Below are 25920 nucleotides of genomic sequence, written 5' to 3' on the forward strand. Positions count from 1 at the left end.
TACTCACCCAGCCCCCCTCTACACACATCTAGGTCACCCCCACCCAGTCCCAACTGCACGGAATGTGGCAGTGCCCATCCTTGTATTAGCCCAAGTGAGTCTTCAGGAGAAGCCAAAGATCAGGAATGAAGAGGGAGAGCAGGAGGGAGGGGAACGAAGGTCCAGGGCCTTACATGCTCAGCAAGTCCCCTGCCACCAGGCTACATCCCCAGACACGCCAAAGCTATCTGAGATTAATGAAGTTACTGGAGAGAGTCTTACTGCATCGCCCAGGCTGCCTTCAAACTCAACAGTTCTTCTGCCTCAACCTCCCAAGCACACAGGCACACTGCCAAAATTTGCCTTTTAAAAAACCCCAAATTTTTATTTAACAATTCAACTGAAATGCTTTCAGAAATTATATATTTTCAGGAATTTACAATTTTTAATTTTAAAAACAGCTCCTTATACTAATCATAAGCATCAGAGACATAAGAAACATTTTCAATTGTGCGTTTTTCTCAGTTAAGAATGACAGGATGGGCTGGGCAAAAATCAAATTCTATATTTGGAACCATACACTGCGCAAAAGGTTAAACCCAAGCATAGCATTTTCCTACTAATAGAGGAGGTGAAAAAAAAATAAAAGCAAACCTCTCCAATTCAGTAGAATTTACTTTTCCTTTTAATCCCTCTGATGAGGCCTATTCTTCATAATTGCTAATCTGCTTTTATAATCCAATTTAATTGTTTTCGATTTAATGCTTAACATAACTGCAGGAGACTTGCTGTATTATAACTGTAACTAGAGTTAACGCTTGAGGAATGAACTCTGAGCACGTCACCCAGCCTGGCTGGTGCACAGGGGATGGCCCCCTACGTCTGTTATGTCTTCTCAAGCCGAAGCCTCATTTCCTGACTGTGACTAACACAAGTGCACTGCCAGGACATGAAAAGCAAACAGTGGCATCACCCAAATGACAGCTCCTACCTGATAAGGACATGGGATGCGGTACTGGCGGCAATGGTCGGAGAACCAAGTTATCTCCCAGGTGATCCTGTTCACGAGCTCATAGACGTAGCAACCAAGAAGAGTCACCAAGGGCACGAGATACAGGCCACTGAAGACTCCAATTCGAATCATGAATTTCTTGAGTTTTTCTTGGTTTCGGCCATCGTGTTGTATGACTTGTCGGACATGATTCAAGGAAATGATGCCGGCTAGGAGGAGAGACAGCCCCACAAACACACAGAGGCACAGGGGCAAGAGGACAAAGTACCGAGAGGCATCCAGATCATACAGGCCGACGAAGCAAACGCCGCTAATATTGTCCCCCTCGACTTTGTTCATAGCGAGCAACATGACAGTCAGAAAACCAGGCATGCCCCAGGCCACCGCGTGGAACCACACTGCTTTCTGCTCGATGGCCTCACAGCTCCATTTTCTCCCCGCGGCTAAGAACCAAGTAATGGTGAGAATTACCCACCACACCGTGCCGGCCATTGTGAAAAAATACAGAAACATAAAGACCACGCTGCAAGCCTTGTTTTTCGACCCCAGAACAACCGTATCCCCGAGCTCCAGCTTCTCGTCCGCCTTGTTACAGGCTGTGCTATTGCCCAGCAAAAACCCCACAAAGTACATGAGAGAAACGATGCTGTAACAGACGGAGTAGTAGATGATTGGTCTCTCGGGGTATCGGAACCGCCGGACGTCAATTAGAAATGTGAGAAACGTGAACAGAGTCGCACAAAGACAGAAGATCGAGACGATTCCTATGAAGCTCTTGGCGAAGTCCAGCTCGTCACTTTTAAAATACATGTTGGGGCAGGGAGGGGCACACTGGTCAATCCCCAGGAACTTATAGCCTTGTTCTCCCGAAGCCTTAAGATGCTTTGGACACCAGAAGCCAATGTCTCTCGGGACTTGTTCTGTTTTCCTCTGAGGACCAGCGAGCTCTGTGTGCGGATGTGGAGTCACGGGAGCAGCGTCATCACAGGGTGGCAGCCTGTAAAGACCACAGAGACTCAGGGTGTGAGGTCAGCATGGAATGACATTCCCATTATTTCTCTGAGAACTTCGGGCAAGCCCGCAATGCACTCTGATCAGTTCACGCCTCCTCCCCAAGCCCTCTCAGGTCTACTCCACTTTCTCCTGTGCTTTCCCAGTATAAACCACAACCCTGTTGTGTTCATAGCTGACGGGAGATGGCAAGGCTGAAAGATTATCTTTAGCATTGGGTAGAATTTTAAAAATCAACTAAAAACTGGTTGTTCATGAAGCCTCAGCTCACATAAATGCATCACAAGAAGACAGGAAGCCATAAAAATCTATTTCCTCAGAAGATAATTAAGTCGCATCATAATTTTAAATATTTTCTGCTTTTAAGACAGACTATTTAAGAGGGTGTACAGTTTACTTAATTCAGTAATTCCCAGACAAAATACTGGCTTGCCTAACTATGGCATATGAAATATAAATCCCAAGGAAATCAGCCACTCTTCATTTCCAGGTGCATGGGACTGAGTGTGAGCCTCTGCACACGCGGGACTGTGAGCCTCTGCACACGCGGGACTGAGTGTGAGCCTCTGCACACGCGGGACTGAGTGTGAGCCTCTGCACACGCGGGACTGAGTGTGAGCCTCTGCACACGCGGGACTGTGAGCCTCTGCACACGTGGGACTGAGTGTGAGCCTCTGCACACGCGGGACTGTGAGCCTCTGCACACGCGGGACTGAGTGTGAGCCTCTACACACGCGGGACTGTGAGCCTCTGCACACGTGGGACTGTGAGCCTCTGCACACGTGGGACTGAGTGTGAGCCTCTGCACACACGGGACTGTGAGCCTCTGCACACGCGGGACTGAGTGTGAGCCTCTGCACACGCGGGACTGAGTGTGAGCCTCTGCACACGCGGGACTGAGTGTGAGCCTCTGCACACGCGGGACTGAGTGTGAGCCTCTGCACACGCGGGACTGTGAGCCTCTGCACACGTGGGACTGAGTGTGAGCCTCTGCACACGCGGGACTGTGAGCCTCTGCACACGTGGGACTGAGTGTGAGCCTCTGCACACGTGGGACTGAGTGTGAGCCTCTGCACACGCGGGACTGAGTGTGAGCCTCTGCACACGCGGGACTGAGTGTGAGCCTCTGCACACGCGGGACTGACTGTGAGCCTCTGCACACGTGGGACTGAGTGTGAGCCTCTGCACACGCGGGACAAGTGCTCTTTTCACTGAACCCTGCCTCCACCCTATGTTCTTTCTCTAATGCTCACAGCGCTGCTGACTAATCACGTAACCAAGGGGATAAAACTAGGGTGGCTGTGAGAAGTGACAGATGGAGCTTACAGTCTCAGAAGGACAAGGCAGCCATCAGGACAGTGTGAGGACCTGACTGGCTGTTTGCTGGAGCAACACGCAGCTAACTCTCTTCTGTGCAGAACTGTACCACTGAACTGAATTTGGGTGTACTGGTGTTATTTTGAAGGGTCTATATGGTTTAAAAACAATGAGAATGCATTCGAAATAGAGCAGGCTAAGATAAAAATAGAGAATAAGAGGCTGGAGAGATGGCTCGGTGGTTAAGAGCACTGGCTGCTCTTCCAGAGGACATACTTTTGGGAGGGTGTGTGTGGTGGCACACACCTTGATTCAGGAGTCAGAGGCAGGATGATCTCTGTGAGCTAGAGACCAGTCTGGTTCACAGAGTGAGTTCAAGGTCAGCTAGGACTACACAGTGAGACTCTGTCTCAAAACAAAGACAGGGAGATAGAAATAAATTCCTCCAAAATAAATGCTCACAATCTTTCAACTTTATTAAAAAATGTACCATCATTTAGTTCTGCTTATTATCTTTTGAAATAAAGCAATAAAACAACCCAGTCATCTGGGTGGTGGGAGCACCTGCTGATGGATTACAAAAGGAAAGTACATTTTCTTAAAGAAATTTCATGTTTCTGTATGTGTGTGCGCATGTGAACACAGGTGTGTGTGAAGGTGAGAGGGGTTGGGTCCTCCAGAAGCTTGAATTACAAGCAGCTGTGAGCCACCTAATATGGGTGCTGGGAACCAAACTCCAGTCCTCTGCAAGAGCAATACAAGCCAGCTTTCCAGCCCCAAAGTGTGTTTTCTTGAAAACGGGACAGGTACACAGTTAGGGAGTGTGGCTATGGAAGACTGAAAATGAGGGAAAGAAAGAGGACAAGAGAAATAAGATCCCAAGACTTTCCCACGGTGTGCTGGAGAGTCTGTGCTATGGAGAAAGACAGGCAGGAGAGTGCGGGGAGGAGGTGCAGTTGGGAGGAGAGACGCTGACCACTGGCAACACGGTCATGGCATAAAAAGTGTGCCTGGACCCTGACAGGCTGGGAGCTGTGCCTCCAAGAACTAGGGTGCTTTTCCCACCCATCCTAAAGCAAAGGCACTTGGAAGGGCAGAGGCCTCGTCCTGGGGACCCAGAGCCTAAAGTGCACCATTCCTCCTGCGTCCCACAGTTGAACAGAAGCTGCCTGAGCTGATGTTAAAGCTTCCAGCAGGCTCGGACTCGGGCTGCAATCAGAAATTCGCTCTGCTTTTGTGTTTGCAAGATAAGATGCCATAAAACCCTGAAGACCGTTTTTACATCTATGAAGAAATGAGAATATATCTAGTGATCAATCAATAGTTTAAAAAGAGAAGTTCATCTGCTCTATACTAGTGAGATATGTATGGTTTGATGTTGAGTCTACACAATTTTATAAAAGAGATGGAGATTCCACTTCCCATTGTGACCTATCAGGTATTCCCAAACATAAAACAAATTTGATTTGATATAAGAAAACAATGTTTCTCAACAAAATCCGACTTTATAGATTAAAACTCTGAGAAGAGGAGGAAATGTCAGCATTGACACCAGCTGCTGTTTCTGTGAGTCACGATCTCCACGCTTTGAAACTGCGCCAGCAACCCCAGAGAGAGCAAGCATCTTTCTCACAGAAACTACCTCTGAGAACACCTAGAATTTACTTATTTCATCCTCCTGCCACTAATATTTAAGATCCAGGGCAATGGGAATTCTTTTCTGCATATCTTTAGCACATAGGTCAGGGGGTATATAGGAAAAAGGCTGTGAAGATCACGTGAAGGGTGTTACATTTTCTCTCCTCCTGCTGGCATCCTCCTCCAAGACTTGACTGTTCTGTGGATAGCTCGTTAAACTTTGGCTTCTGAACTTTCTTCTCTCCAGTGGTAACCCCCACTCCAGCTACCTTTAGTTATGGTGACCTGGGAACCGGCCATTTCCTGTAATCAACACAGGAACCCTGCCTCTGCTCTGTAAGTGCTCATCAGACAGCGTGTTTTCAGGAACTGTTTATACCGCCTTTTCAAACCTCCCTGGGATGTCCTGCTTTCTTTAACTTTTCCCCCTCAGTCCTCATCCATTCAGACAGTCACCGGCTAACTAATGTTGAAGTAATACCCTTCGTTGTTCCTTCATCTTACTCTTCCCTTTTATTATTTATTCATGTGCTTGAGTGTTTTGTCTCTCTATCTCTATGTGGATGCCTGGTGCCCTCAAAGGCTAGAAGAGGGCTTCAGATACCCTGGAACAGGACAATAAGTTGTGAACTGTCATGTGGGTGCTCAAGAATCAAACCCAGGTCATCTACAAGAACAACAAGTGCTCCTAAGCCATCCCTCCAGCCCCTCACGCTACCCTTTCTCATCTTTGCATTGTATCCATCTGATAAAACTCCAACCACAGATAAACCCAAATATCTGCTTCCCAGGTGACAGGCCCATGCACCCACCACTGCTGCAGAATGTTTTGAGGGACCAGAGCATCCACTAACTCAGGGTAACCCACATTTCCTAAAGCTCTACAATTTGCTCGCTCTTTCACTCGCTCCACCTGTCTGTCGCTTCTCAAAGTTATAACCCAAACCCACCTCCCCAGCTCAACAGGATCCAGGCACCAGCTACTTCCCAACAGACACTAGCAGGTTCCTGCCTTCTCTAAGAGCCTTGGTAACCACACAGCCCTACCATCCTGGGCCATCCTGACTCCGTCCCATCATTACAAAGGAGGTGCCTCTATCACATTTGTGCTTGGGATCCTGCCTCCTCCTTGGAAGACTTCCGTTGACTGTTTCTTCTACCTTGTACGTGCCTGCTTTCCCTCGATCCTGGAAGCTCTTTAGTAGTCCATATTGCTCCTTTATCTTTGTACTAAATCTGTCCAATAACTCTGTTTATTTTCTCTGTGCTTTCCAATTCTCACCACTTATCCCATTAGAGGAACTTTCCTGGGCTTCCTTCTGGCTGCCACACCCTCTTCCTCTGTTTCAACACCCAGTTTCCTGAGGGTTGTTCATGTGTCCGATTTCTCTCCCACTCCCTCCATGTCCTCAGCCCCGTGTCTGTCCTTTGTCCCCACTGCTCCAGTAAGAGGGGAGACTCCTCCACAGTGGCTGAACCTGGTGCTGCCTCATCCTCAGATTCCTCTCTCCTTTCTGGACACGCATTTTGCACTTTTCTTATTAGTTCAGTTGTTACCAAATGACTGACATCTTGCCAAAAAAAACTGTATGTAAAGGGCTAAACTCTCAGAGGCAGCTGAGGTGAACTCCCAACTCATCAACGCTGGAAAAGGGAGGTGGCCTGAAGTCCTGAGGTGAACTCCCAAGGAGAGCTTTCCAACAGCCCTCATGAGACCACAGTGAGAGAGCCCTGCTCTACACAGAAGCCACTCTTACCCCAACACACCTGGCGAGCCCCTGCTCTCGGCAGAAGACCTGCTAGGGACCTGGAAGGGCCTGACTGCTGTTTCTCTCTCCTCCTCTGTCCCCTCATCACTACAACTACACTGGCTTGTGTTTTTTATTTGCTTTTTGAGCCAGGGTCTCACAACATAGCCTTCTGATCACTAAGAGGACAGGCATGTGGCACCACGCTCAGCTTCTCACAGGCATGTATCACAAGATACTGAACAAGTTGCTCCTATTGTCTAGAATGTTCTTCCCGTCTCATCCCCTAACCAGCTCAGCCTTATCCTTCATGCTTGAGGTCCACTCCTAAAGCACGGTCAGCTCCTTCTTGGCCACTCCCCAGCTCCAGTTTAGGCGAGAGGCAGCTGGGTTCTCATATAATTATGTCCACCCCTTTGCTGCGTCTCTCACGGGCATCAGCGCACTCCCTGGCACAGTTACTTGATTATCACCTGCCCCTTCTTCCTCACTGTAAGTTCCCTGAGAGCAAGAACTAAGTCAGCTTATTGCTAACCAGTAGGTCGACCGTGCTCACCACTACTGTGCCCGCCTCTTGAGTGTGTAGCAATGAGTCAACTAATGTTAGCGATAGCATGGAGCGCTAACAATCCCAAAACTCCATTAGGATTTACTATTTGTAGTTTTCATTTTCAGTGAAGAAAACTCACCTGTTACATTCAAGTTCTTCCGGCCACCGGATCCCAAAAGTGTCAATTAAGCTTTTGCAATCAGAATACACCTTTTCACATAGTTTACGGCATGGTGGAACCACATGGATTTGCTCTGTGCACGTTGGTACGAAAGCTTGGCAAAGGAATAGTTCAACATTGGGTGAGCATTCCAGGTTTGCGACAGGCAGAAAGTGCTATTAAAAGACAGAAAGACACAGTTAGAAAAACGTTCATCACGGATGTGTTTGGATATACTTTTCCACGGAGCCTCTATAGAGTCTTTAACTCTTTCAGGGAGATTAATTCTTGAGTTAGTAACTTTCTTGTCCGTGAGATTTATGTGTGAGTCCTTCACATAAGATGGTAATTATCATTTTATAGGTTAGACCATTTTTTTTTTGAGAAAACACACTTTGTCATTGTTCATCCGTCCTCTGCACAGGCATTCGTCACCCAGTTATAGTTGACAGGTGACGTCACAGGGCAGCAGACACTGTGCTAGGCTCTGGGGACACAGCAGTGAGTATAATAGAAGTCCTTCCTCGTTTCATTTGATCCTAGTGGTGAAGGCAAACATTATGAAACAAACATCACATAACAACTTCTTGGATTTAGATAAGGACAAGCTGCAGTAGGGGGGCGGGTGGAAGGAGACAGATGTAGGTAAAGGGTGCCTCTCCAGGTGACAGGTGAGCAGGCTCTCACTAGGTCAGAAATCACGACTGTGGCAGAAGTGAAAGGAACAGAATGGAAAACCACTTGCAACAGCCACCACACTGAGTTGAGTCCAGCAGTAAATTCCAAGCCTTTACTCTGTTTATGTCACCAACCAACACAATTCCTCTTTCTGAACATTTTCCTTTTGTCTTACAGAACACTGATGTTTTGGATCCCTATCCACTTCACCAACCGCTCCTCTTTTGATCGTCTATTTGTTGATTATAAATAAAGAAACGCTCTACAGCTCAGATCCTGCGCCTCCTGCTCTGGGGAAACCCACCAGCACCGCCTCTCTGTGCTCTCCAGATGTGAACATCTGCTTCCTGACAGCTCCATTTGGCTGTCGCCAACCACCTCACACTCAGCCCCGCTGTGTCCAAACCACCCCCAAATGTCCCATCTCATGACGCCCAAGCTGCTCAGGCCAAGAATCTTGAAAATAATGAAAGAACTCATACTTTACTGTTTTTCCTGCACTTTATATCCAGCCTGTCAACAAATCCTACAATTCTTCCTTCGAACTATACTTCAAATTCAACCACCTCCCATTATTACCACCTGGCTGGAGTCACTGTATCCTTCCTAGCCCACTGCAAAGACCCCTATGGGTCTCACCGTATCCCGCTTGCTAATCTCACACCCACATCAATCCATAGCCCCACAAATGTGATTCCTAAGATCTAAGTTTGTCCTTGCTCAAGGACGCCAACAGAACTGGCAGAGCCGTTACCGTGAGAGCCATTACCGTGTGCTCCGGCCTCAACCCCTGGCCCTGACTCCACTTGCTCTCCTCTGCTTGCCCTCATTCCATGGTGCTTCTGTCTCATATCTTTACACGCTGCCACAGCTGTGACTTTAGACCTCGCTGGAGCCTGCTCACCTGTCACTTGTTACCTGTCACCTGGAGAGGCACCTTCTACCTACGCACCCTCTCCTTCCACCCCTACTGTAGCTTGTCCTAACCTATACCTAAGAAGTTGTTATGTGATTTGTTTCATGACATTGCCTTTACTACTGGGATTAAATTAAAAGGACCTCTGTCCCACTCACTGCTGTGTCCCCAGGGCCTAGCGTAGTGTCTGCTGCCCTATGACGTCACCTGTAAACTATAACTGGGTGACGAATGTCTGTGTAGAAGATGGATGAACCACGACAAACCATGCCTTAAACAAAGCATTAGGCCAGCAAAGAGAAGAACGCAACTGTGTCCAAAGGAGGACATAGGCAAAGGATTAAATTCTAAATATTTGAAAATATATCAGGTGCTAGAAAGTAATAAAGAAATACTTCTAAAATTCAGATGGAAAGTTCCTTTCAACACAAAATTCTATATCTAGCCAAATATTTAGGTTAGGGTAAAATAATGACATTTTTGGCCCTGGAAGGAATTTTAAAAATTAACTTTCAAATGGAAAATTACAGTATATAGAGAAACTTCCTCCTGTGGCAGGTGGGAACAAATACAGAGACCTACAACCAGACATTAATCAGAGAGTAAGGCCTTGGACCGTTCAGCCCTAAGAGGAATATCTGCATCAAATTTCTCTTGTCAGGGATCAGGGACCCCAGCAGAAAAGGAGGCTAAAAGAGTGTGCCAGCCAGAGGGGGTGGAGAACACCAAGAAATGCTACATCAACAGGATCTGTGCGCATACGAACTCTCAGAGACAGAGACGACTTGAACAGACAGGTGGGTCTGCACTAGATGGCATCCAGGAGCTAAAAGGGAGAGTGGACAGGTGTCCCCATCCCTATCCCAGAGATATCTCCAAATAAACAACCACTTGCAATGAAAATTTAGCTTCCTCCAAGGGAGTTTCACTGGGGAAAACAAACTCCTCTTAAGGGTAGGCTGCATGCCCAGCCGTAGACGGCACACAGGAAAGGAACTCAGTGGCGTCTTGGATGTTTGTCTCTTACTGGCCTGTCCGAGTTTTCCTTTAAAAATATTTTTATCTTAGTATTGTTTTTTATTTTTTATTTATATATACTTTTTCTTCCCTACTTTGACCCTACAGGCCCTTTGCATATACACTATAGTTTCCAGTCTATTGTTTCTGTGGGTTCCTGAGTATGAACAGTGGGTCTCTTTCTTGGGCTTTCTCTGGGCTCTTTTCCTTCTGTTTGTTCTATTCTGAAGTGTTGGTTTTGGTTATATTATATTATATTTTCTTAAAAGCCTGTTTGCTTCTAATGAGAGAAAGGGAATGGATCTGGATGGCAGGGGAGGTGGGGAGGAGTGGAGGGAGGGAAACCATAGTCAGGATATATTATGTGAAGGTAAAATCCTATATTCAACAAAAGGGGGAGGGAGTAAGGTATGCAACATTCCTGAAAGAGATGCTGATGAGAAGTTGAAGAAGGAAAACGGTAGAGAACGCAGGACTCAGGTGACCAAGGGGTCCTCGGCAGCACAGCCGCGGGCCTAGTGCTCCAAGCAATCAGAGCCTAGGAAGACAGAAGAGTGAAGGGGAGCAGGGTGTAGGGGCTGGGGATGTGGCTCAGCAGGCCGAGTGCTTGCCTAGCATGTGTAGGGTCCCACACCGTTAACCCAGGCACGGTGACTTGTAAACGCAGCGCTCAAGAAGGGGAGGGAGACTGACCAGAAGTTCAAGATCATCCTTGGCTATGGTGAGTTTGAAGACAGTTTGGGCTCCACAAAGCTCTGTCTCAAAAGTAAAACTCCAAGAAGAAATGAAAAGAAACACCCACACTGAACAGGTTGTACCTTGGGAAATCGATTGCGGGGTGCCTGACAAGGCGACTCAGACCTTTGAAAGTCAGGAACTGGGGAAGTGCAATTATTGCATGGACTGTGGGAGATACTAAAGAATACAATACGCTTCTTGACACAGCAGAATCCGACACTGAATATCCCAGCAATGCTAACACTGATACGGATTTGGTTAAACACCGTCATTAGGATGTAGGAAAGTAAAAGCGGTGGAATAAGAGAACTGGACTCTCACCTACACACAGGGACTGCTTTGAGTTCTGAGGAGACAGTCAACAGATGATGGAGAAAACATGGAAGGGTTTAAAGCAGCCGCTCGAGGAGCAGGGCTGGGGAGGCAGAGAAGCAGAGGCAAGGACCTGCTGCTTTTCTGCTGAAGGCCTTTTGGTATTGAGGGTTTCCCCCAGCTTTACTCAGGTGATCATACATGATGAATATATATGAAGTGTGCAATTAGGTAATTTTTGAAACCATTACTATAATCAAGGTGACTATAATCTAGTACGCCCTTGTAATCCTTCCCTCCCTTCCACTTTCCCCCACCTCATCCACTCAGCAAAACATCCCTGGCAACCACTTCTGTAACTTTATATAGGTGGAACCATACAGTATGTTTTCTTTTTGTTGTTGTTGTTTAGCTTCATCATCACAGGTTTCAATGGTTTATTTATGTATTTTAGTTATGTGATATTATGTGCTCCATGTGTGTATGCAGGTGTCAAGAGGCCAGAGGACATCTGAGTCCCTGGAACTGCAGTCACAAGTAGCTGTGAGCCATCTGCTATGGGTACCAGAAACCCCACTCCTGGTCCTCTGCAAAGGCGGGGAGTGTTCTCAACTGCTGAGCCAGCTCTCCAGCCTAAGGTGGTTACTTTGAGAAGCATCCATGTTGTTCTGTGGAGCAATCGTTCATGCCTTCTAACTGCTGAATAGTTTCCCACTGTATTGCTACACTGTTCATCCAGCTGCTGATGGGACAGTGGCCACGGGGTATTTCAGTGTAGAGTAACTGCTACCTAGCAGTTAAACGCCTGCCAGAGACGCAAGGAAGCTAACTGCAGCTCTTCACCTCTCCTTCTATTCCTCCAAGTCCAATCCCCAGTCTCATCCCTAGCTCTTTAGCAAACATTCGGCTATGGCCTCCCTCACTTTCTGCCCCATACCCAGTGGGCTAACTAAGCAGATCCTGGTGGAACACACTGCTTTCCTCCTCCTGTGAGGTACCTCCACCACCCCCAGCCCCTCCACATTCCTAAGTCTCAGGTCCCTGCTGTGGGACAATGGTCTTTTATCCTGCCACTTGTATTTTAATAAAACGCTGATTGGCCAGTAGCCAGGCAGGAAGTATACTTGGTGTGACCAAGCAGGAATTAGGGCCGAGGCGATGAGAACAGGAGAATTCTGGGAAGAGGAAACGGTCACTGTGCAGCCATCACCCAGACATAGAGGAAGCAAGAGGAGAATGCTTCTCTGAAAAAGGTACCAAGCCACGTGGTTAACACAGACAAGAATTATGGGCTAATATAAATTATAAGAGTTATAAGAAGCCTGAGCTAATAGGCCAACCAGTTTATGATTAATGTATTTCTTTGGGACTGAACAGCTGCGGGACCTGGTGAGACAGAAACCTTCGTCAACAGGTCCCAATACCCAGAAACACATTTTATCTGGAACCCCCAGTGCCCACACCTATCAGGATCCCAGATTTTCATACAGGCAACACACAGACACCACACACTCCTAAGAACAAGAGAGGAAATAGAAACCAAAGAACAAAACACCCACCCAACAAAGACAAAATACCAGCACCTAGATACGATCTTTCCAATCCCAGATGTCTAGACACCAGCGTAAAAACACAATCAATAACAGCCAGGACAATTATGTTTCCACTAGAGCCCAGCAACCTTACCACAGAGGGCCCTGAATATTCCAACATAGCTTAAGTATAGGTGAGAGACTTTAAAATAGCCTTTATGAATATGATAGGGTTCCTTAAGTGTCTGACAGCCAGATTCTTCGGTAGAAAGAATGCAAGAGTACAGTACTGCATCTAACAGAGAAACTGCTTTTCATTGCCAACACTTAAGATCTGATGTCCAGTCCAATGGTAAGATGAACATCACACATATACTTCCGCTCTGCAGATTTCTTCAGGACAAGTGCAGCAAGGTGTGGGATACTGAGCAGCTTCTGGCTTCTCAGCCTCTCCAGCCTCCTGTTAGCCATTGTTGAAGCACCCAGTATGCCATATGAAAGCCAACCTAATGAATCTACTTTTAGTACATATATATTCTATGGGTTCTATTCCTCTAGAGAGCCCTGACACAGTTTGCCTACTATAGCAACACTGACATTTATATACAGAAAAGAGACTAGATCAGACACTGAAAGCTGAAACCATGTCTGAAGGCCAGACCGGGAAATGACTAACCGCAGCTGCTACCTAGATCCTGCAGACCTTTCTTTGGAGATGTGAGCACAGAATCGTCAGACATCAATTTTGGCACTGACAAAAAAAGAGAACCTCAATTTTTAGGTAAGAAATCTCCCAAATCTTGAGTCCTGGCACTTTAATTGATACATTTGAAGCGCTGTGCAGGAGGAAGGACACATGTCCTTGGGTCAGATCCAACAGAAGCCACCAACTTTCAAGTTGATGCGGACTAAGAAGATGCAGGACTTAGTCTTGGGGCCTTAGAGGAACTTTGAGTTCTCAAAACATCTGTGTAAACCTCGTCTAGCCAATAAACAGTTAAGTGGGAAGTACAAGAACAGTGCCACACTGAACAAACAAAGGCACAGCTGCTCTGGCCGGGGAGGAAACCCTGCCTGCTGAGAGGCTTCTCTAGGTTTCCTTCCACAGTGACCTCACGGCACCTCGACATCACAGACCCACAACCACAGAGCTGGGCCAAGGCTTCAGATCACAAGGAGAGTGTGCCAATTTCTTACTGCAAGTTATTTTGGAAATTCCAAATCTATGCTGGACTCACTGTTACTGTTAGCAGAACCTCAACTGTGGATTGCAAGTCTTATACTTCTATAAATTCTTACTATAATATTACAAATCTTATAATTATCAAAACTGACAACAAGCTTTTTTAGACACCACAATAACCCTGAGGAACAACATTGCAGATAAGGGGTCAGGCTCTGAGAGGTTAAGTAACCTTGTGCAGTGACAGAGTTGCCGGCAACAGGAGACTCTAAACCAAGTGACCCCAGAGTCTGTCCTCTGAACTCTTTACCCCAGGTCTTGCTGAAAAATCTCTCTCTCCCGCCACAAGACAAGAAAACCTTCCCCAATCCAACAAGGACTGAGGGGATGTGTCAGGGGACTGGAAGTCTACAACAACAGAAACTCACAAGTCACACATCAAAGCCCTCAAGCTGCGTCTATCATCCCAAACAAGGCGCGGACTCTCGAATGTGCACAGGTAACTCTGGAGCGAATAACTTAGAATCATGCACTACTTCAAACAATGGGTCAGCCTGCTACTGGACTCAGCATAAAAGTCACTTGAAAACACAGACAGGATGAGAGTCTCTTCCCAATCTTTTGAAGTAAAAGTCTTTTTAGGAATCAATGTTTTCCCACAGAATGTTCATTCTCCTTAATCTGGAAACCAAACCTTTAGATGCAAATACTAAAAACCTGGTCTGTGATATTCCTTATGTCCTTCAGTTTTATACTCTGAGTTCCATGGTATAATTGTGGGTATTTGCACAGAGAGTGCCATGCAAACTTCGGAGGAAACGAATGCTCAAACACTTCGATTTGTTTTTTCTACTTGGTGAAGTATCTCGACCCTCTAGCCAGCCTATGTCTTCCTGAGCTAACTCGTGTACTTTTCATTTTTCTATTGTAGTCTCAAAGAAGGTCACACAAACAAAAAGTATCAACAACGCTTTTGAGGGTCTAGCATTTAATAATGATTAGAATAGTTCAGATGGGCGGTGGTGGTGCACGCTTTTAACCCCAGCACTCAGGAGGCAGAGTCAGGTGGATCTCTGTAAGTTCAAGGCTAGCCTGATCTACAGAGAGAGATTCAGGACAGCCAAGGGCTACATAGAGAAATCCTGTCTTGAAAACCAAATAAATAAAAAAATAAGTAGTCCTGTGAATTGAAGTTTTAGCCCTCAGAGAAGTGAAAAGTAGGTTCCTTCAAGGGTCAATCCTTGGCTGAAACCCTTAGACAGAACGGCTACTGTTAGACAAGGGAATTTCACACCTCTATTCCATTCCAAAAAGATAAATAAATAAAACCAGCCAAAATAGAATAAATGGATATGAGAACAAGAACAGGGGACTATTTTATATGATCTTCTAAAGGACAGGATATACTGCCAGTACTATAAATCTTACTAAAATCTAAATACTGTTTAACTGCCTGTGTTACCTTACAAGATAATTTTTTGTGTCTGAGTCTCAGGGTATTCTCAGAGAGAAATGAGAGAAGATTCCCAGATGACCTCTAAGGACATTCACGATAGCTCAAGAGTCTATGAAGAGCAATAGAGACATGTGTGGCAACGCTAAACTCCAACACTGCACAGCGCTCCTTTGGTAGGCAACCCGCGTGAACACTCACTCTCCATCTCTTCAGCAGTTCGACTTCAGGAATCTCAAAGTAGGGGAGATGTTAGAGAAGCTGAGGAGGGGACAGGGGGCTCTCTGACAACAAACTCACAGGCCTGGCCCTCTAGATGCCTTAGGTGTATGACTGTTGGGAAGAGACTGGGCAGAAGAGAGCTGTAAATAGATTAGGTGATATGGCTGCAGTGACACCAACTGTTGCCAAAGGTCTGGCATGGCTGCCCAAGATCTGAATCTTATTGGCCAGTCTCATCATGGAGTCTACAAGCTGTTCAAGCTCCATTCATTGTCCCTCCGCCCTGCCCCAAACCAACCAAAAAGACTAACTAGCATGGAAATTCCACAAAGTCTGGATTGTAAATGATCTCAGTAAATGGTACAAATTCTAGAATTGAGTTTCTGGCCAACTGGAGACCAGAAGCAGTTAGCATCCTATTACCATTCAGAAATGAAAATCTGGCAACATACGATGCATAGATGTCAGATTGAATTAGTCTTGCAGTCTCTTGGATCCTGAGCACACCTGGGAAAGATCCATCCAATGAAGGAAGACAACAGGAGATCACCTGCACAGCTGCCACCAGAGAACTCAAAAGCAGAATGAAGACCACAAAGATAGCAGTGTGAAGCAAAGGTTCCAAGAGCACCGTTTAGCGAATGGGATGACTAGCGCCCTCATTTCCTGACTCGCACAGAGTAAAACACGAGATTTTGTTTTGTTTGTTTGTTTTTCGAGACAGGATTTCTCTGTAGCTTCAGAGCAGGCCTTGAACTTGCTCCCAGGTTGGCCTTGAACTCACAGAGATTCACTCGCCTTTGCCTCCCCCAAGTGCTGGGATTAAAGGCGTGTGCCACCACTGCCCTGCTAAAACACGAGATTTAAAAAGGACTGAGAGCCCAAGAAGCTGAAAAGCAAAGACACAGTTTGGTGCTGCAGGCTGTCAAGTTCTATCAGCTTGATGCTTTTCTTTCCCACAGACCACATCTGACAGTGCTTAGGAAGCAGTGGAACCCAGCGTCCTGATGACGATGATCAAGTGTGACAAGGTCAGAGTGCTGTTTCATGCGTTTTGAAGCTAGGTCTTTCTTCTTGGAAAGTGTTACTTTGTAAGAAGAAAGTAAATCGCCTTTTTTTTCCTTTCCTTTCCTTTTCTTTCTTTCTTTCTTTCTTTCTTTCTTTCTTTCTTTCTTTCTTTCTTTCTTTCTTTTTTTTTGAGACAGGGTTTCTCTGTAGCTTTGGAGCCTGTCCTGGAACTCCCTTTGTAGACCAGGCTGGTCTCGAACTCATAGAGATCTGCCTGCCTCTGCCTCCCAAGTGCTGGGATTAAAGGCATGTACCATCACCGCCCGGCTCTCCCCATCACTCTTAAATGCTTCAATCAAGAGTTCTACTCTGATTGCTCTTCGGGCTGATGAGGGAGGGGGACTTGATTGAGGGAGGGGGAGGGAAATGGGAGGCGGTGGCGGGGAGGAGGCAGAAATCTTTAATAAATAAATAAAAATAAATAAATAAAATGCAAAAAAAAAGAGTTCTACTCTGGCATAAACTGTAAGGGTCAAATCAAAGTCTGAAAACAAAAAGCTAAAACTAGTTGCAAGACAATGTTGAGATTTTCGTCTGTGTGACCAGAGAAAGATGGAAAAAAGGAACACAATTTTATATACCAATATGTGTTATGGAATATTAACTGAAGATGTGTTACATTTGTTTATGCTGTGGAACACTTGTTTAATGATGCAAAGATGTTACATTCTTTTATGTTGCATTTGTTTAACTCTCTGAAGCTGTGTTATCTTGCCCATCTAAAACACCTGATTGGTTTGATAAAGAGCTGAATGGCCAATAGCAAGGCAGGAGAAAGGATAGTCGGGGTTGGCAGACAGAGAGAATAAAAGGAGGAGAAGATCAAGGAAGGAGAAAAGGAAGAGGAGGATACAATGGGACCAGCCACTCAACTACACAGCCAGCCACAGAGTAAGAATTGAAGAAAGGTAGAGAATAGAGAGAGATAAAAGCCCAGAGGCAGAAGGTAGACAGAAGTAAAGAGGAACTGCCAGAAGCAAGCCAAGCTAAGGCCGGGCATTCCTAAGAAAGAATAAGACACTGTGTGATTTATTTGGGAGCTGAGTGGCTCCCCCACAAAGAGCCAAAGAGTAAAACCAACAATAACTACGGGCTTGTTTCTCAGAGAATCTGGAGTTGGTGTGCTAGCTTCAGAAACAGGTTTTTGGAGGCCATACAGTAAATGGGCTTTGCACTGTCACCTATAAAATCTCTATGTATATGTCTTAAATAGTTTTATCTACCAAAAGTACACTCACAATCTTGGTTTTCTACAAACATTATCATGGGGAAAAGAGCCAAACACAAAGTAGTAAGAACTTTTCTGTACCATGGTAGAAAATTTTTTAAATTTAAAATAGAGCTTTCTGAGATTAGTGACACTATCAAAACCAGTAATTCCCACTCCTTGCCCATTTTAACATCCCAGTGAAACTAGATGTGTCCTTAGTCTTAAGCAACCCTACGTGCATGGTGAAGGTTCTTTTTCAGATGCAGTTTCCTTACTGGGACAATCTGTGTGGTCATGCACCTGCATGCAGCTCTACCTGGCCAGTGCTCGTTAGCACACACAGAAGGGCAAGGGGTGCATCCAGGCGAACTCACCTTAGAAAAGGATTCTCAAAGAGTAGTCCGTAGATCAGCAGCTAAAGCAGCTCTCAGGAACTTCTTAGAAAGGCAAATTTGCCAATCGATCTCAGATCTACTGATTTGGGAACTGGGGTTGGGACCAGAGATCTATTTGGTAACTCTTTAGATGAGAACCACACTGCCTTAAGTCAGCTCTTCAGCTCTGCATCTTAATTTCCCTGCCAGAGACCCTGAACCACATTGCCGTTTCACAGATGTCAGACTTACACTCATTACACTGAGGCCAGAGACCTATGTTTCATATCCATGGTAAGACATAAGAGAAAATAAATTTATTCTACTGAATTAAAGGGACTTTCCCCCTTGGGAAAAACACTAGTCCTAACAGTGAGCAAAACAATGGGGATATCTAGAGAATCTAAATAACATGTAGATCACCAACCTAAGTCACTCCTCATGAACTGGGAGCTATCGAACCCACCTACTCATGAGTCAGGCGTACCCATCCAGTAGCATTCAAGTGGCTAAGCATGTCTTAAAGACATGGAGTGGCACCATAAGCGAATTGTTATTGTTTAAGTTCTTAGAATTTCTACTTCTGCCATATTGCTGTTTTTCCTTAAAAATTGCTGATGGACTGGGGTGTAGCTCACGTTTGGATAGCTTGCCTGGCACTCCCAAGGCCCTGCATTCAAAACCAGCGCGACAGAACCAACAGCAGCAGCAGCAGCACTAGTGGCCTTGTAGAGTTCCCTTTGACTAAATGACACAAGAGGAACAATAACAGCCTGCTTTATACAAGCTGGCCCTGCCAAGAGTCGTATCATGGCAACTTTATTCAGAGAGAGCCCTAAGTAAATAGAATTTTAACTACTACATCTTATCCATATTATAAGCTGAAAGGCAGTCTGAGATAAGAAGTTACACTATAGAATATGACTAATAACCAGGTAGGGATATTGTAAAAAGAAAATTTGTTTTAAATTCTCTCTTTGTGTGTGTGTGTGTGTGTGTGTGTGTGTGAGAGAGAGAGAGAGAGAGAGAGAGACACCATGGCATACATGTAGAGGACAACTTTTGAGTTTGTTTTCTACCATGAGGGATGCACCTCAGATCAGACTTCAGGGCAAGCACCTGTACTTGCTGAGCCCTCTTGCTGGCCCCACACAGTTATTTTAAAGAGGAAGATGGGAGGACTTGAGATTGGAAATCTGGAAAAGTATGTGATCACATATTTTTCCAAAACAAGCCTATAATGTCCAGTGATTTGGTTGTGTGTGAACGCAAGCCAAAAGGTTTCAAGGCAGAGGAAGCTCTTAACCATGTAGACTAAATATCCACTCTGTGGAGTCAATCACGTTTTTTGTTTTGTTTTTGTTTTTTCTCATTTTTCCAAGATTTGATTGTTAAGGCTCCAGAACAAAGGGGTCATAGTGGCAGGAAGAAATATCTAAATTCAATGATATGACTTCCCCTTGGGGCTGACCTGGCTATTGCTGAGGGGGTCAGGATGCCCAAAGCAGGACAGCAAACAGTCTGGAGTCCTTAATACATCAGCACATCCAGATGGACTGTGCAGCCGTGTAAGTCAGACCTCGGATCCCTTCCCGTCAGCATCTGCCCTCAGTGAAAGTCTAAGTTCTCTTAAGTAGACTCCTCCTACGTCAGGGTCTTGGGTGTAGTTTGTTTCCTTTGAGCTTGGGCTCTAATTCCCATCTGCCTGTTAAGTATGCAAGCTGCCCTGAGCTGCCCCAAGCTGCCCCGAGCTGCCCACTGCTACTCTGGTCAACTCCTTTCCTGCCTGCCTGGTCCAGATGCCCTACCTTAAGTAGAAAACAGAAACCCAAGGAGGCTCCTTTTACAGAGCGCAAAGAACCAAAAGCACAAAGAGAAATAAAACAATGGTAAGAGCAAAATAATATTAAAATAGTTCTAATAATATTAAAATAGTTCTAAATGTGCATTCTGTAAACAAAATAAGGCATTTGCTTAATGAGGTGCTGTGGGCAAAAGGCAATCTAAGAATACAAACCTTTGCTGAAAACTATAATGAAATAGTAAGACAACTCCGTTGCTCCTGGAGTACCTGTGGGATAGCTACAGCCATTTTACACAGTGCACCCTAACAACAATGTAGCTGGGTCACACGAAACATCTGCTCTCCTTCGAGACTTGGGTGTAAGAATGAAGAGAGGTGGTAAATGATAGCAGGTCAGAGTCCCCGGGATTCCTCCAAAAGTGTACACACACACACACACACACACACACACACACAAAGCAAGTGTCTAAAAAAGTCACTCTACAACAGAAACACTTTTTCTTAGAATCTTTAGATCCTATGTCTGACCATTCCTTTTATTTTTAATTGAATATTAACACTTTAATAGTACATACTAGCAGGTAGAACAGGTTTTTTTTTTTTTTATGGCTTACTTCCTTTACACTGTTTAAAAGCAGAATGGCCACTTACTAGTCTAAACACACATATGACTCTGCTTCAGCCTGGACCTCAACAAAGAATAATACAATATTCCTGTTTCCATTTTCCCTAGAGCAACCTCAGTCCTAGGGAATGAAATCATTCTCTCACAGGATGTCAGCCTCATAAGTTCTGAAACGATGCTCTAGACAGAAAACAAAGGAAACATAATGGAAAAGCAGCCGCCATTTGTTTTCCCACCAGGGAGAGTTCACTTGCACAACATCCTCTTATTACAAAGCCAAGCTATCAACCAGAACCATACTTAACTCTTTGTAACACAAAAGACCTTAGGATTAGGTAATAAAAAGAGGAGGAAAAACGGGAATCTCTTATTTTAAGATCCTTTTGACCTGTGATAAATTTTTCTAGAAATTTATATAGAGTGAGGTATGGCGGTTCAGACTTTCAATACCAGCACTCCAGAGGCAGAGGTGGGTGGATCTCTATGAGCTAGAGGCTAGTCTGGTCTACATAGCAAGCTCTAAGCCAGACAAAGTCATGTAGTGAGAAGTTGTCTCAAAAACAAAAACAAAACTCATACGGTAGAGGAGAGTGGAGCTGGAGAAATAGCGCAGTAGTAAAGTGTTTGCTGGCTCTTGCAGAGGACCCATTTCTGATAGCTTATCACTGCCTGTTATTCCAGCTCCAGGGGATCTGTGCCTTCTTTTGGTCTCTGCAGGTATCTGCACTCACATGCAATGCTTTCACACAAACATATGCACATACACACAGTTCAAATGATAGTTAAAAAATTTAAATTCACACTTGGAGTCTGGTGGGACGGCCTAAGGAGTGTCTTAGATATTTTTTATTGCTGTGATAAAAACACCATGACCAAGACAACTTACAGAAGAAAGAGTTTATTTGGGGCTTATGGTTTCAAAGGGTTAGAGTCCATGACCATCCCGGTGGGAGCATGGTGGCAGGCAGGCATAGTGCTGGAGCAGTAGCGGAGAGCTCACATGTTGATCCACAAGCAGGAGGCAGAGAGACTGAGAAAGGTGTCAGTTTTCTGAACCCTCAAAGCCCACCCACAGTGACACACCTCCTTCAAGTGAGGCTGTCCCTCCTAATCCTTCCCAAATAGTTTCACCAGCTGGGGACAAAGTAGTCACATGTTGTGAAAGCCGGGGGGGGGGGGGGGGGGGCTTTCTCTTTCACACAAACAGTAAGAGCTGCAAGTATGGAAATCTAATGTCGGGTTCCCAGCACCCACATAAGAGCTTGTTAAACAGCCATGCGGTCTTCAGAGATCTGGGTTTCTAAGGTGCTCAGAAGCAGCTGTCTATGAACTAAACTTTGAGAACCAGTGTTCTATCTTATCACAGATTAACAATGTCCCATAATTACCTAAACTCAGTAAAAGAGACTAGCTAGCAAAAACTTGGAAAGGGAGTCATCAAAGGAAAGAAGAGTTGACAAGATGGCGCAGTGGGGAAGGTCCTCGCCTGACAACTGAGTTAGATCCCCAGAACTCAGAGTGGAAAGAGAAAGCACACTAGCACTGTGCATGGCACATCTGTACACACACACGCGCACACAACACTGTACAGACACACACATATAATAATAATACATTTTTAAAAGAGAGAAATGGGACAGATCTCTTGACTCACATGGAATTCTTGGTAGCTAAGAGAGTACATTTGAGGCAGGCATGGCGGGGAGTGCCTATAATTCCAGCATTCAGAACATGGAGGTAGGAGGATCATGAGCTCAAAACCAGCCCGGGTTAGATAGCCAGTTCTAGGCCAGTCTGGAAAACACAAAAGACCCTGTTCGTTAAAAAAGAAAAGACATCCTGTCCAACTGACAGACTTCTCACCCCAGCCACTGGGGAAGAAAGGGGAGGAAGGTTTTAAGTTTAAGGCCTAGCTGGCCTCCAGAGATTGTTCAAGACCAGACTGGGCAGCTAAGCAAGATCCCGTCTCAAAAGAAAAAGTCTTTGCAAAAAGACAAGAGAAGAACAAAGGAACAAGTGGCTGCCATGACAGCCACAAAATTCTTCAGTCCATATCTTAAAGCTAATTCACTGGACGTGTAACACAACAACTGGACAGAGCCAAAGCCAGGAGCATGCGGTGCTTGAAGATACAGGAAGAGACTGGAAACGTCAGCACACAAATAAGAGGAAAACCCTTCTAGAGGGGTCCAGACAAAAAACTACCTGGGGAAGAAGCTAGGTAAGTAAAAAAACAACTTTTTAAGATATAAAACAAACACTTGTCTTTAAAAAAAAAACTACATGTGTCAGAAACCAGTTTTACTGTTTTTAAGAAAGCCTGTCCCACAGCCAAGCGCGTCCTTCTGACCTCCCGCTGCCATCCTCGTGAAGGAGCTCGGGGTAAATGTTAGGAATTTACAAGGTCACTGCCAGCATTCAGACTTAAAATGAACATAGCCACTACCCAGATTAAAACAGGTACTTGAAGAACACTCCCTGGAAAATGAGCTATAACATAGCATCATGGGAGAAAGCAAGGAGGAATGCAGTCATTAGCACCTGCTGGTGTTCCCACACATACTTTGGGTCCTGATTGATCAATGGAAGTCTCCCAGGATCTTTTGTTGAGTGTTCAAAAGAACACCTCACGGGGTTGAGGATGTGGCTGAGTGGGAGACCCGGCTGCCTTGGAGAGGCTGTGTTCAGTCCTCAGTGCCCCTCATCTGATAAAGGGAAGGAGACTTTGCATTGGTTTGGGAAACTACTGAAACTACAACATTGTAACTTGTGACTTTCTTAAAGTTGCATCTTAGTATCCAAAACTGTCCTGCCCAGACGGGAGTCCTGAATGAGGGGGTCAGACAGCTATTCAAGGAGACAATGGAAGATCATCAAAGCTGCAAGATCAAACAGAGCCAGTTTTAAAAGTTCTAGCCAGATTCTGTTTCTAGGGGTTTCATCTCTTGGAGACAGCTTGACTTTAGGAAAAGCTTTACTGCCTTTAGCTTTTCTAGAGAAAGATTACAAAACAACACACTTGTCTCTTCTTTCCTTCACGAAACTTATCAACCTACCAGATCTGTGTGGCAGGGCAGGTTCCTGTCTCTACAGGTAGCTCTTTCTTCCCACACCTCCCTCAGACATTAGCCTATCTCTAAACCAGAGGTAGGTAGGTAACCGAGGCACCTGGGGCAATCTTTAGTGTCACCCGCTCTTCACCCCACAAGTGGGGTTTCTTCTCACAAGTAACTTACAGAAAGAACACATACTTAAATGTCATGCCTGAGAAAAAGTCACTTTTCTGGTAAACACTGTCCTTAATGCCGAAAGGTTCCAGTAATTTATTGGCTTTGGAAAAACTAAACCAAATGATAATTATTTTAAAAAAATGCAAGTTTCTTCAACTTTAGCTCAACCATTGAAAGAATTCAGAATTCACCATTTCAGAGAAGCAACCATCCAAAACTCAGGAAAGTGAAATGTTTGGGTCATCTGCAATCACCATTCATCATGAACTAACCCTTCTTCTAAACAAATTAATGTGCACGAAACATGGCGGGGAGGGTGGTGGAACTAAATTTTCAAAAGTAATTTTAAAAACATGATAAAACAGAACAAAACCACTATATTTAAAGATTAAAAAGTGATAATTAAAAAACTACGTATAAACTAATTTATATGACTGACCTCCATCTCCACAGCAGCAGCCCCCTGGTCGTAGTGTCCCATCAGGTTAGGGAAGAAAGTCATGTTGTAAGCCATTTTCATACATCTGGGGACCGTGATGGGCTCGCAGGTGAAGAGGCTGTGTCCTCTTACCAAGGGTAGGAAAAGGCCCAGCAACAGAAATGGGGCCATTTCCATTTTCTTCAGACTTCCGATTTTACCGCATGGCTAGGGTTAACCTCAAACCCCTCTCATCATCAGAGATGAAAAAACGTTAAAACGCCTCATTCCATTATTTTCACCCTTTTGTTTCCTGAAAAAAATGAATCCTGGGTCAGCCGCTGTAAAAAACAAACCCAAAGTGTGTTATCAGCCACATCTGTCAATCAAGTCACATCCAACTTCATTCTAGGTAACTGAGATGGGGGGAAATGCTGGAAAGTTCCACCCTAGAGATGCGTTTCCACCTGCCTCGGCGTGGAATGTATCATTTTGCTGAGGATGCTTCCACTCTGGAGAGCGGCTGATGGAAGGTTTGGGAAGAAACGCTGGGCCAACGTGGGGTGAGCAGGTTGGAGGTGGGGAAAGGGCTGGAAGGAGGTGTGGAGGCGTGCAGCCAAGGGTCCCTCGGTAATCTTGGTAATCTCGCTATTGAGGGGAAAACAGTCCCAGTGGGAGTCCCTGAGACCCAGAGTTCTTTAACTTTAGCACTCGCTCCCACGGCAGTCTTCTGCGGATATGCTTTTCCTGTTTTCCCAAAAGGCCGCTCTGTCTGGCCGGGTTGACCGAGGTCCCCAGGGAAAAGAGCGGGCCAGCCTGGTGAGTCTACAATGGTGTCAATCTCACTCTTCCCTTCGGTGCGCTCACCCGTGCCCTCTCCGACCCGCGTCCCACCCAGCGCAAACCTTCCATCCGCAGCTCCTGGCACTGGTGTGGATGGGGGGCTCCCCTGAACTCCCGGTGCCCCGCGCCTGGGCACCTGTTCCCGGCCTGCAGCAGAGCCGCGGCGTCCCGGGGCCTGCGGGGACCCCAGAGTCAGACGAACCTGCGGCGCCCGCCCCGTCGGGTCGGCCAGGTCGCCTCACCTCGGGCGGCTCTCAGTCCGCGTCCGTCGGCTCGCCCGGCAGGGGAGGGGTGCGGTGGGGTGGGGTACGGCGGGATGGGGGGCAGCGTCCCGGCCTCTACCGCCTCCGGGGCCTCGGGGGGAGCGAGAGCTGGGCGATCCCGCGAGACTGCGTGCACCGCCAGGTCGGCCGGGCAGGTTGGGGCTCGCGGCAGCAGCGGCGGCTGCAGTGGGACCGGCCCTGCGCCCCGCCCCGCCGCCCTGCCCCTCCCACCCCCCGCCGCCGCAGAGCGGGCGAGCCCTCTGCCTGCCAGGCCCACGTCGAGCCTAGGACTCACCGACAGCCCCCCCTCCCATCCGGAACACACTTCCCGCGTGTGGATCTGCTCCGTGGTGACTTCGGAGTTGGCCCGAGTGTAGCTTTCCGGGGACTTGCCTAAAAAAAAGTTCATTAACTCGGGCGCTCTGGCCACCCCCTCGACGGCAGGTGCCGGTGGAACTCCACTCCGGCTGGTTCTGCAGCTTTCCAGCTGGAAAAGCCCCACTGAGGCTCAACTGCTTTAGTCAATGTGGTTTGTAGCACCAGCTCTGCCACTGTGAAGAAGTTAAATTACCTAAAAGGGGCGTGGGAGTGCTTAGAGCTCTTGCTATGGAAACAGCAT

At 46.1% G+C, this 25920-nt stretch overlaps 1 protein-coding gene across 2 annotated transcripts in view; it reads right to left on the reverse strand.

The window, feature by feature from the left end:
• Positions 1-25454, reverse strand: part of Fzd6 (frizzled class receptor 6) — a 30776-nt gene extending 5322 nt beyond the window's left edge. Inside the window, exons 1-4 of one of the 2 annotated variants that reach the window (XM_075961145.1) lie at positions 25241-25454; positions 24217-24508; positions 7395-7591; positions 971-1988 (exon numbers count right to left, since the gene is read on the reverse strand). In XM_075961145.1, coding sequence (XP_075817260.1) covers positions 971-1988; positions 7395-7591; positions 24217-24393 — 1392 coding nt within the window. In that variant the 5' untranslated portion in view covers positions 24394-24508; positions 25241-25454. The remainder of the gene's footprint in view (positions 1-970; positions 1989-7394; positions 7592-24216; positions 24509-25240) is intronic. The other variant, XM_075961146.1, reaches the window with a different exon arrangement.
• Positions 25455-25920: the final 466 nt, after the last annotated feature.

The sequence above is a fragment of the Microtus pennsylvanicus genome, chromosome 2 (genome assembly GCF_037038515.1).
Source record: "Microtus pennsylvanicus isolate mMicPen1 chromosome 2, mMicPen1.hap1, whole genome shotgun sequence".
Taxonomy (NCBI): Eukaryota; Metazoa; Chordata; class Mammalia; order Rodentia; family Cricetidae; genus Microtus; species Microtus pennsylvanicus.